This window comes from Cheilinus undulatus, linkage group 3 (genome assembly GCF_018320785.1).
Source record: "Cheilinus undulatus linkage group 3, ASM1832078v1, whole genome shotgun sequence".
Lineage (NCBI taxonomy): Eukaryota > Metazoa > Chordata > Actinopteri > Labriformes > Labridae > Cheilinus > Cheilinus undulatus.
The window spans coordinates 36,473,133-36,486,046 of record NC_054867.1 but is presented as its reverse complement, the minus strand read 5'-3'; the positions used below and the strand labels follow the sequence as shown (position 1 = coordinate 36,486,046).

Below are 12,914 nucleotides of genomic sequence, written 5' to 3'. Positions count from 1 at the left end.
GAGTTGCCTGCTGGTACTCATTTTTCTTTTTTAATTGGCTGACATGGGCTTTTGTAGATTTCCTGACATAGAGACCCAGTACACGAGCTGCCCTTTGCTGTCCAGTGAATCACTCTCTAAATCATATCTCATTGTAAATCATAATACGCAGTTCCACCAGACGTAAGGTCTTTCCCGTAATGAGGTCATTTTTATGGCTGATGAGCGAGAAGCATGTGAACTCCAAAGTCTGCTCAGTCTAGAGAGGGAGAGAGACACAGCGAGGAAGCAGGAGAGACAGAGAGGTGGAAGGAGAGGGAGGAAGAGTTTATCTTTGCAATACCAAACCCCGTCATTCATTCGTTTTCGGTATAGCTCCGGGCTGGGATGAACAGGACTCTCCAGGGATTTCAAGGTGAGTCTGTAGCTGCCTTTTCTCTCTGCACAGACACGTTAAAGCGTCCATAACCATGTTTTAACAGATAAGTTAGTAAAAGTTCTGCTATGAGCCTCTGCAGCAGATCAACAGGTGCTTCTCTGCGCACCAGACTTGTAGCATTTCACTCACGAGCCATTTTTCTTTATGCTAAACAGCCTAAACTCCGTAAAAGTAGACACGGTTATTGTTCCTCCACGAATTCTGTAATGAAATCAGAGAGGCAGCAATCATTAGAGGTAATCACATTGAACGAATTAGCGTTGGTTTAATATCCTGCCCTTTTCTGGTGCGATATGAAGTGTGCGTTTTCACATATCAATGCTATTCATTCCTCTTTATCTTGTTCTTCTTAGCGAAATCGGTGAGTGAGAAAGCTCTTAAGAATTTATAGTGTGGAGGCAGTTCTCGTATAAACACAGGGGCTGTAAACAACTGGAGACATATGTTTGCAGTCACTGGAGATTCAGAGATAAAGTGACGACTCACAGATTAAGTTGAGGCTTAAATGAAGCATGCACCTTTTGGCTATAAAGGCAGAACTAAAATGCCTAAATTGACGATTATGATGCATGGGAGCATGCAGCATGCATCCTGTAGCACACATAAGGTTGCTAATTACTCTAAAAATTAACCAGTCGCTTGTTTTTATTAAATACCCATATTCGACTACATCTAAGGGTGTATCAATAAGGTAACATAACTTTAGGTGTGTATGTAGATTTGTTAGTTTATGCCCATGTATAGGTGGATGATAAGTAAGTCTCTATGCTCATTAGTTAATAATTTCTTCATATCCACTCATATCAAAATGATTCATTATTTATATGATTCCTGAATTGGTCAATGGCTAGTGAAGACACAAAAAAAAATATATTCCTCTTTAGTACTGACCTATTTTCCATATCAAAGCCATACTATCAATTAGAATTACTCATTTTGTCTGAATATGCTCTGCATTAGCCCCCACTGCTGCTGTGGGTGTTTTTGTCCCTTCTGACAACTACAAATTTGTGAGGTTGGTGTTTTTTTTTCTTTCTCCACCTACACTAAGTGTGTGTCATCACTTAGTAAGCAGGCAGTCTACAGAGATGCAGACAAAAAAAAATGGCAATGCCCGAGTGATGACACAGGAAAAATATATATTTCACTAGAAATGAAAAATCACACTTCTACTGAAAGAAACCCCCTTCAATCCATATTTAAGCAGAATAACTATGATTAAGACATCTCAGATATTCATATTTTTCATGTCAAATGTCAAATAAGGGCAGGCTGTGACAGGCTGTGTTATTCACTGTGTGTGAAGGGGAGATACTGAAATTGTTTCCTCTTGCTTTTCAACCATATCTGGTCCCAGTCCAAGAGTGAAACACCCATAACTGAAAATAAACTCCCTAACGTGCAACCATATGAGGAAAAACCTCTTAGACTTATAGGAAATCATACTTCTATTGTGACTTTTTTTTTGTTTTTCGTTTTTTTTTTAATTGTGTAAAAATACATTTCAAAACTTTTTCTTTAAAGCTCCTGTGAGAAATTTTTGTTTGTGTCAATTTGGTGCCCCCTGTGGACAACACAGCATTATTTATCTCGTGCTGATATCGTCCTGTACACCAACAGACCACTTTATCAGGTACATCTTACTTGCACTGGGTTGGACCCCCCTTTTGCCTTCAAAACTGCCTGAATTCTTCATGGCATAGTTTCAATAAGGTGATGTAAACACTCTTCAGAGATTTTGATCCATGTGACATGATGGCATCACCCAGTTGCTGCAGATTTGTCGGCTGCACATCCATGATGCCAATCTCCCGTTCTACCACATCCCAAAGATGCTCTATTGGATTGAGATCTGGTGACTGTGGGCACAATTGATGCTCAATTGGTGCTAAGGGGCCCAAAGTGTGCCAAGAAAATATCCCCCACACCATTACACCCCCACCACCAGCCTGAACCCTTGATACAAGGCAGGATGAGTCTATGCTTTTATGTTGTTTACACTCAATTCTGACCCTACCATGTGAATGTTGCAGCTGAAATCGAGACTCATCAGAACAGGCAACGTTTTTCCTATCTTGTGTTGTCCAGTTTTGGTGAGCCCAGGTGAATGGTAGCCTCAGTTTTCCTGTTCTTAGCTAACAGGATTGGCATCCGGTGTGGTCTTCTGCTGCTGTGGCCCATCTTCTTCAAGGTTTAATGTGTTGTGCATTCAGAGATGGTATTCTGTATGCCGTGGTTGTAACAAGTGGTTAATTTAGTTACTGTTTCCTTTCTATTGTTTCCAACCAGTCTGCCCATTCTCCTCTGACCTGTGACATCAACAAGGCATTTTTATCCACACAACTGCCACTCACTGGATATTTTCTCTTTTGCAGACCACCCTCTGTAAGCCCTAGAGATGGCTGTGTGTAAAAACCCCAGTAGATCAGCAGTTTCTCAAATACTCAGACCAACCTGCCTGGCACCAACAACCATGCAATGGTCAAAGTCACTTAAATCCCCTTAGTTCCCCATTCTGATGCTTGGTTTGAACTTCAGCAAGCCATCTTGACCACGTCTACTTGTTGCCATGTAATTGGCTGATAAGCTATTTTTGGTAATTAGCAATTGAACAGGTGTATCTGATACAAGTGGCTGGTGAGTTTATGTGTAAGCTCTAGGTAGTGACAATGCTGGCACCTCTAGTATTCCTGGTGCTGTTATTACACATAATAAAAGAACTGCAAAGACAACCTGAACGAATAGACGGACCGAGAAGAGTGTGAAGGGAGAGCCCAGTGAGAGGACGGTGGAAGCAGAGAGGGAGTGGGGAGAGCCCCAACTTGGAGCTAACACTTACCACTGCCTGACTTGGCTGATTCTCTACCTCCCGCTACTCCCTCATTTTTTTATGAGGGGAAAGAGTAGAGAAAACATGAGAGTTCAAAGGTTTTTTGTCCACCTTTGTTGGACAATATGATAAAACTAAAGGACTTTTTCTGTTTAAACAGCTGTTTAAATGACAACACATTAAACATTTTGGCCAAAAGTCACCAATGAACACGGTCACTAATCAAAGCGAAACACTTGGATTGTTACGTCAGAGAGGAAAATGTAGGAGTGATGCCCTACAAATAGTATGTCTGACACTGGTCATAAGCTACCTAAGCTGATCAGCTGATACTATTGATTATTGATGTTTATTATTAGAGATGTAGCGTTAGGTATCGGCTAATACAGAGTACTAATCCAATTCTGGTGCCGACTATCTGGACAGACAGTGCTGTGGAAAACTGTCACATTATTTTAGCCCTACAGTGAACTCAGAACATGGCTCAACAGTTTGACACAGCCTGACCGGACACAACAGCCCCTGGTAAAACAATATGGCTGTGAGCACTCACACTAGCAGCAATTAATGATCAAGCATTGATAAGAGGAAAATATGGAGAAAACGGCATTCAATATTGGATCAAGAGGTGTGGATATAACCTTTAAAGTTCCTGAAAAGTCACCCAAGCTCCAGGCTTGCTAGAAACGCTTCTGTAAGGGCTACGCAAGCATGGATAGCACGTATTTACTGATACCAGTACCTGCTTTTCCAGCAGTCATTAGATGTATTTCCAATACTGCTATCACAATCAGAACGCTATTTATTGTATTAATTTTGAGCTCAGAATTATCACCACTATCACTGTTGCCATTTTTTTATTTTACATCCCACAAAACAGGTTCTTGTATATGACCTGAGCTCTCTGGTGGGCCACCTAGAGGTTTCCTCCAGTAACACAGGTCGCATTTAGGCAAGCATTTTTTTTTACAGGTATGCAGCAGGATACCTGTGAACACAAAGTGAAACAAGAAGTTTATCTCCAGCCTTAGTTAATCTTGTAGCTGCTGGTCTTGTTTGGTTTGTAGGTCATATAGTGGTATTAATGTTGAACAATCATCCAAGGGGCTAAGACTACTTGATTGTGTCTGCATGAGTGCACTGTATTTGGCTTGGATTTTTTTTTCTTCTCTGCTGTTAACACAGAAAATTTCAGCATTCAAATTTCCATTTTTTGTTACTGATTCCAGGACTCCTAGCGTTGCCAAGTTATTTTTTGGGAGTGTCTATTATTATAGTGAATGCATTGTTCTTCTCTGACCAAGAAAGACAAATATCTGCATAGTGATTAATACATTTGAATGTAAGGGTCCTCAAAAGGTCAAGTGATGTAATTCATTCATCACAAGACAAGCTTGCAGCTACGTCTGGAAACACCCACCCGCCTCCATGGCAACGAGTTTATTTCAGTCTATGCTCTTAAAAATCAATACCCTCAAACAGCCAGTATCGTATTGATATGTTTTAACTAGCCACATCTGTCTGTGTTATGCAGGTTTAGTCACACATGCTGCTGTGTAGGATTTTAGAAATCCTTAGACCTAGATTCCATCAAACAGCCATGACAACAAACACTGTAAAAGTGTCTCCTTCCCTCCAATCTCTCAGTTTGTCTGCTGCGGTGTCATTGATGGGAATTAGCCACACTCCCCTTATGTGAGTGTTAAAGAAAGCCAGCTGGACAGCGAAACAGAAAGAGCCAGAGAGGTTTTAGCCAATATATACTGTTTACTCATACCAAAGGAGTGAATGATTACAGGAAGTGTTGAGCTGTTTTAAACGTTTTTTTAAAGGCGCTTGATTCTGACTGAATTGGCTCCTTCTGCTTTGTCTATCTTTTAAAGATCTTTTCAAGGAATATCCAAAGATTTATGAAAATATTCTCCAGTAAGAAACTTTAGTTTTTTTTTTTTTTAATGGCCTGTGGACAGTCCTGTACCTTTCATACCTTTGTTCTCTTTTCTACTAATAATCTGTCCTGTCTTTAAAAGGTCAAATGAATCAGTCATTGAGAATTTCTGTTAGGGAAAATGTGGCTGTGTATTATTATTCGTTTCTATGATGCATCATTTTCAGTTAGTAGTAATAATAAAGAAATAATCAATCATTGGTATCCAGTAACTAAAACTCCTCACTGGACCTTTAAATATTAGTTTCTATCATGTATTACCAACAAAGAAACAGCAGCCATTTAATCCATGAAATCCTTAGGGGATGTCCTTTCTCCTATATCACTTGATGGAACAACATATACTATAATACATACATACAACTATACACTCCTTAGCTAATACTGGGTCCAAGTTAACCAGTCAGAAAAGTAAATTAAAAGTAATGTATTGGTTGGTACAACATTGTAAATTTTGTTTTCAAATTCAATTTTATTCATAAACAAAGTCTGGCAGTTATGTTCATGAAATACACAACTTGTAAACATGCAAACATTACAAGTTTTTTCAGTTTTATTTCAGAAATCAAACTGAAAGGTCAAAGGTCTAATCTGGGATTAGCCTGTTTTAGAGGTAGCTTTAGTTATAACTAATGTAGCTACACTAGCTACGTAATTAATGTTTTTGACGGAAGCCAGTGTAGCTACACTATCTTTTGCTTTAGCAATGTGAGCTTTAGCAAGCATAGCTAAAACTAACATAGCTACATTACCTACATTGCTTATGTTGCTTCATAAGCTTTAGCAACATATCTTACACAACCAATGTAGCTTCATAGGCTTTAGCAGTGTAGCTAATGAAGCTATATTATGTTAAGTCATAGTTTATTAATCATTGAAGAGAAATTTGCAGTTTACACTCTATTGTTGAACATGCTACACACATGCAAAATGAATGAATTACAGAGACAGGATGGACATGCACTAATGGAGAGATGTCAGAGTGATTGAAGCGCTCCCAGTAGCTATTGGGGGTTCAGTGCCTTGCTTAATGGCACTTCCAAAGTACTCAGGAAGTTACCTGGCACCTCTCCAGCTACCAGGCCAAAGTCCGACTGAGACTTGAACCAGCAACCCTCTGATTCCCCACCCAAGTCCTTACAGACTGAGCTGCTGCTGTGAATCATGTGACAACTTATCACCAATTGTAATTGTTTCTTTGTGTTTTCCAGGTGTGACTGCTTGTATTTTTACAAACAGTGGACTAAAGAGACAACTCAGATCAACACTTGTTCCTGATATTGAGGTCCACTAGTTCAACAGACTGGACTCTTGTCCTGTACTTGATTTGTCGTGACACCCTGTCACCCGCAATTTTCCAGGATGTGACTGAATCAAGAGGACATGATGGAATCTGGTCTGTCACCTTCAGCAGACCCTCTTCACCTTAATACGAACAGCTATGCCAATAAGAGCAACAGTAGCTGGGATGGCCTGTTGGATGGTGACTTGCTGAGGAGCAACCATACCCTGAACTTCCCTTACAGCTTTCAGAATGCCATGCTCGGGGTGTCTCTGGGACTTCTTTCCCTCCTCACAGTCGTGATGAACCTGCTCGTCCTCTACGCAGTGAAGAGAGAGAAGAGCCTTCATACTGTCGGTAACCTCTACATCGTTAGCCTGTCTGTGGCGGATCTCATCGTGGGGGCCACAGTTATGCCTCTTAATTTGGTGTATTTATTGGAGGATGAATGGAAGCTTGGGCGGGCTGTCTGCCAGTTTTGGCTTATTATGGACTATGTTGCAAGCACCGCATCTATTTTCAGTTTGTTTATCCTGTGTTTGGACAGATACCGCTCCGTCAGACAGCCACTTAAGTACCTCAAATACCGGACACGTGGGAAAGCCAGTGCCATGATATCAGGGGCCTGGCTTCTGTCGATGATGTGGATTATTCCGATTTTAGGATGGAGGTCTTTCACTCATGTTGACCTAAAACCAGAGGAGGAGAACAAGTGTGACACAGATTTCCGCTTCGTCACATGGTTTAAGGTCATCACTGCTGTTTTTAACTTCTACATACCTTCGATTTTGATGGTGTGGTTTTATACGCACATCTACTTGGCAGTGAGGCAACATCTGAGGGACAGGGAGAGAATCATTCATCCCACTGATTCATTCGGGGAAAATGAGGTTGGACAGAAAGCTCTATCGCCAGTGAAAAATGTCTCAAAATCGCCAAAGCAGGAATGTGAAGTTCCAATGAAACTATCAAAGAGAGAGCGTTTGTTGGACCAGAACACTCTCGATCAAGTATATTCCCTTGAAGAGACAGACAAAACCAAAGCTGCTTCATCCAGATCGCACAGAAAAATTGGTGTAAAGTGCCAGCAGACGTCGTTACTTGCCATGACATCAAAACGACTCAAAAGATGCTCATTGTCTCCTGAGGAGAAGCAGCCAGATGTTGAGACTCCCTTGAGTCAACCTCTCCAGCAGGAAGTAAACTGTCCTGAAGGTAACAACGATAACAAACTTCAAGCATCTTTAAATGAATGTCACGTCACAGTGCCGAACTCAGTGAGTGGTGTCAGTGATGTTGGCCTGGTTTCAGATGTGCAGAAGCTTGCATCTGCGCTCAACAACTTCAGTCCAAGCTGCACTCTTCCCTGGACTGACGAAGGAGTCGGAGATGCCAAAGAGGACCCAGATAATGCTGTGACTCTGAGACAGACATGGCAAAGGTTCCTTTACCAGTCACGCCAGCGAATCCAAAGCCTGAGGATCCACAAAGAGCACAAAGCAGCCAAACAGTTAGGTTTTATAATCGCTGCTTTTTTGCTGTGTTGGATACCGTACTTCATTGTTTTCATGGTCATGGCGTTCTGTAGAGAATGTGTGCATCATGACCTTCACATGTTCACAATATGGCTAGGTTATATCAACTCCACTCTCAACCCTTTTATATACCCGCTCTGCAATGGGAACTTTAAACGTGTCTTTAAAAGCATTCTGAAAATTGGTTTGTGAGGCAGAGCATGCAGAACAAAAGGTATGAAAATGTGTGTTTTATTCCCAAATAAGAGGGGAAAATTGCTGCATTTTGCCTCTAAACCTAAGAGTTTAAATAAGATTGTAAATGTGTTGTGAATGTCTGTTATTTGAGTCTTGTTTGGATCTTATTTCACAACATCATGCACTTTAACCCAGACTCAAGGCAGCAGCTGATGATAATGTCTCAATATAATGCTATTTATTTGTCAATGCTAATGATAAAGTGTGTACAGAAAAAGACCAGAGACCTTCACAATCAAAAGAGTTCAATGCTCGTTCCTCGAAACAGGAGCATGACTGTATTGTTTTGGTTCTGGTACAGAATTCATAAAACTTGATCAATGTCAGAAACTTGTTTTTTTAATTGTTATTTCTTTTTGTTCCGTTTTGCTTTGGTTTACTGCTCTGAGCTGTTGTCTTTGCACTCGATGAAGCTCACAGTCATTGGATTCACAATTAAAAATGAAAAAAGTGGTTATTTGATTTCTGTTTTTGGTTTAAAAATTGAAAACTGAAATATGAGCTAATTCTCTATTTTTATGATCAAAATTGGGTGAGCAGAACTTACAAAATGGTTAGATTTTTGTTTTCCAACTCAAAAAACAAAAATGACTACAAAACAGAGATAAAGAAAAGTTGAATTTCATATTCAGGGAGCAGATGACATTGTGATCAACAGGGCAGGATCACTGATGTTTTTTTTTTGCCACACTCAGAAGTGGTTTCATGTGTCTTCTAATCAATTCTAGGGATCAGGCTGATCATGATCTTATTTACATTATCAGCAGGTTTCGGCTGTCAGCATAATGCATTCATTGCAATGAGTGGCAGTCCAAAATAAGTGCATTAAACTTTCTTATACTGATAGCTTGCCTTATTGTCCCTTTCAGGACACTTTGCTGTGGCGTCTCCCTGCAGCCACAGTAATGTTAAATTAGTCCACCACTGCTTATTACAGGAAAGTCTGGCTACAGATCAATCATCTGTGACGGCCACTCCCACAGACTGTCATCTGACACACTGTATATCTCAGAACTGAAATGCATGCTAAAACTTAAAAAACAAATTAGATTAAACTTCCCTTTAGGGTTAGGACAAGGATAAAGGTAACGGTAGGGATACTGAAAGTTAAAAGTCAAAAACTTGACCTGCAAAACTGAATCAAATAATGTTTATTAAACTGAGTGAACAGTCTGCTTACAGGAAAAAAGCTTGTCCTTCTTAAAAACATTCTAGCGCAGCTGACATAGCTAGGGCTAAAGCTAACAAATCTACATTAGCTATGTAGTTACGTTACCCATGTAGCTAATGTAGTTATGTCAGCCTTAGCTACACTTGCTAAAGCTCTCATTGCTAAATCAAAAGCTAGTGTAGCTAGATAGACTTATGTAGAAGCATTAACTAAGTAGCTAGCATAGCTACATTAGCTCTAGCTAAAGCTAATGAAGCAAAAGTGAGCCAATGTTTACATAACAACTTCTACCTACATTAGTTGTGTTAGCCACAAAGATTTTAAAAGTGAATTAGCAAACAAAGCTACGGAGCTAATGAAGCTTAAGAGAAGCTTACAAAGCAGCTACATAAGCTATGTATCTGTGTTATCAGCATAGCTACATTAACTTTCGCTATGTTTGCCAAAGCTAAAAATTGCTAAAGCTAACTTAGCTTTAGATCATGGCACAACCTAGCTAACGAAGCTAAGCTCACAAAGCAGCTATGTAAGCTACGTAATCTACGTAGTTATGTTAGCTACATTTGCTAAATCTCACATTACTAAAGCTAACTTAGCTACAGTGATTTATGTAGTAACATTAATTCCATCGCTAGCGTATGGTAGCTTTGGCTAAAAGTAGCAAACGTAAAGTAACTACTTCTAAAACGCTTCTATAATAGTTTAATTCCGGATTAGACCTCTGACCTTTTTCTCTGTTTTTATTACCTCCACCAAGGAGGTTATGTGATTGGCAGGGTTTGTTTGTTTGTTAGCAACATAACTCAAAAAGTTACTGACGGATTTTCATGAAATTTTTAGGAAATGTCAGAAATGGCATAAGGAAGAACTGATTAGATTTTGGGAGTGATTCGGATCACTGTCTGGGTCCAGGAATGTTTTAAAGGATTCTTTACTATTGGGAGATAGGGCTAATGGCAGAGGTCTGCGCTCTCCGAGTGCTTTTCTAGTAATTAAATATTTCCTAGTCTGTTATTTTTGTAGTGTGGTTATTTCATTATAACTGCCCGATTTTGTTTATGAATAAAGTTGAATTTAGAAAAAGATCTAAAACTGGAAATGTGTTGTACCAGCAAATTATGGTACTTCTCTTCTGAGATATACGGTGTCTCAGATGAACGGCCTGTCAGAGGTGACGGTCTGCACCAGACCCCTCTCACGCCTTAATCTCATTTCACTTAAAAAAAAAAAAACTCAGAGATAGCTCTGTGGACCACCCTCTGATGTATTTACTGGGATGTGTTCTGTTGTTGTAAATGTGTTCATATGTTGAAATATGCTCAGATTGACTCTGTAGACATGATTTTACTGTCTGTTTGAACAAAGACCACACAAAACTAGTATTAAAAGTGGGAGAACCTCCTACTCTGATAAAAGTAGAGCACAGTTCCAAAGAAATTCTCTGTAGAGATGGAGGACCTCTGATATCACCTCGATCCATTCCTGCCCTGCTGAAAACACCATCTGCTTTCAGAATGTGAAAAAAACTTTTTTTCTGTTTCTGTTTTCCTGTTAAATATTGTTATACTTTTGACAATGGAAAATAAATTTATTTTAATTTTGCTTTTTTTCTATTTTATAACAAGTACCAAATAGCTACAAAATGTTCAAATTTTATTATCCACATGGCTGTAAATTCTAAGACCAAAACCTCACAGACCATCTGTTAACTTTTGCCTCATCAGAGTTGTCCTTTCAAATGTCATTTTTAGAAAAAAATCCATCATCTTGCCAAATCTGCTGAGCTGTTACTCCAAAGTGAGCTGATGGTGTGGGATATGCTCAGCTATCTCCTTTATTTCACACTGTATTTTTTCAGCACTTCAACATTAAACATTTGGTTTTGTTTTGGCACAATAAACAACTATCCTAACAATTTTAATCCAGAAAATTCTCATTTAAACTTCTTGTTTCTTTATTCATCCTTGGGTTTTTTTAATCACTGAGATGTGCCTGCATGAAAACCACTTAAATCTTTCTGTCAAACCGAAGAGTGTTACAAACTGCCCTTTAGGGACCAAAGCTTTTTGCATTTATCATTCCTGTGATTTGATGTAGCTCTTCTTTCTTGTCGTTAGCCAAAGAGCACCAAATATCATCTCATAATCCTGCAGATAAGGAGCCATAAAGTTCATATTTGAGTGCTGCTTTTGTATTGATTATTTGGGGAAAAAAACACAAAGTGCATTCACAAAGCTCTAAAGACAAAGTATGGCATTATGTCTCCCATTGAAAAGGTCATGCCTGTGGTTTTGTTATGAGTGACAAATATAAATGGAGTTGACATTAACATACATGCACCATTATATTATCCAAATAAATGTGTACAAATTCCCTAAACAGCTTCTCACGTCTAATAAAAAGTATTTTTCTTAGTTTGTGTGCTTTTTTCTCAAAGACACCAGAGGCAAGTAAGAATAAAATCAGTCAGCTGAGTATTTTAATGCAGAGGTGTGGCTGTAAATCACAAGACATGGACTTGAATAAGACTCGGGTTACAAATTTGGATTCACACTTGAACACCAATGACTCATAACTTACTTGGTCTTGAGTGTTAGGACTTGGAAATATTTGAGATTTAAAGGTGTAAATGTTATATAGAAGAATAAAAACATATTTTGTTCAATATTTGAAGTTGCACTACAAAAGTAAGTTAAGGTTAATATTTGTTATTTGTTGTGAAGCAATGCTTTAGATCAGTAATTCCCAACCTGGGGCCCAGGCACCCCTTGGAGGGCCAACAAAGATCTCGGAAGGGTGCAGGATTCTGCTCTGAAGTATTCAAAATAAGATGTTCATATATTTTTAAAAGATTATAATCAGAATTCTAATGTACAACAGTGTAGAAGAGCTTAAAGGGTGTTTATATTAGCTCAAAAGTAACACAAAGGAAACACTGTTGGCACATTGTTTGTGCTAGGATCACTGTGTTTTTGAATCATATTGGGCTCTTAACTCATTAATTCTTACTGTCTTCATATGGTATGTCCAAGTGGCAGACTCAGGATGTTTGAGGGGCAGGGGTGAAAATGGTTAAAAAGGGCACCTGCTTCATGCAGGGGGGCATCATTGCTCAAAAAGTTGTCAAATATTTATAGTGAAATAGTTAGAAATCCTGGTTAAGATTTAATATTTTTACTTTGATAATATCTGCCACACCTCTGTAAAAACAGACAAAGAATTACAAACCATTCAAGCATTTTGCAGGTAAAATTGAGTCCACTTAGAGAGCACTTAAAAGGGCACTTGGTCAAATATGTCTCCTCAGAGAGCACTGATATGGCACTAAGCCAAATTTTGTTCACTTGGGGAACACTAAAGAGGACAATTAATGTAATTTTGTCTATTTTGTGGGCACATAAAAGGGTAATTTGTCAAATTGTGTTCACTTAGAGGACACCAAAGAGGACAATTTATCAAATCTTATCCACAAGGACCACTCTAAATTGGGCAC

At 39.1% G+C, this 12,914-nt stretch overlaps 1 protein-coding gene across 1 annotated transcript; it reads left to right on the top strand.

The window, feature by feature from the left end:
* The first annotated feature begins 281 nt into the window (after positions 1–281).
* hrh1 (histamine receptor H1) lies at positions 282–8,390 on the top strand. The gene is made up of 2 exons (XM_041783613.1): positions 282–394; positions 6,408–8,390. Exon 2 carries the CDS (start codon positions 6,580–6,582, stop codon positions 8,203–8,205), a length of 1,626 nt encoding a protein of 541 aa, XP_041639547.1. The 5' UTR covers positions 282–394; positions 6,408–6,579; the 3' UTR covers positions 8,206–8,390.
* The last annotated feature ends 4,524 nt before the right edge of the window (positions 8,391–12,914 follow it).

Coding starts and splice junctions, on each gene's coding strand:
- hrh1 (XM_041783613.1), top strand. CDS start 6,580: ATGATGGAATCTGGTCTGTCACCTTCAGCAGACCCTCTTCACCTTAAT.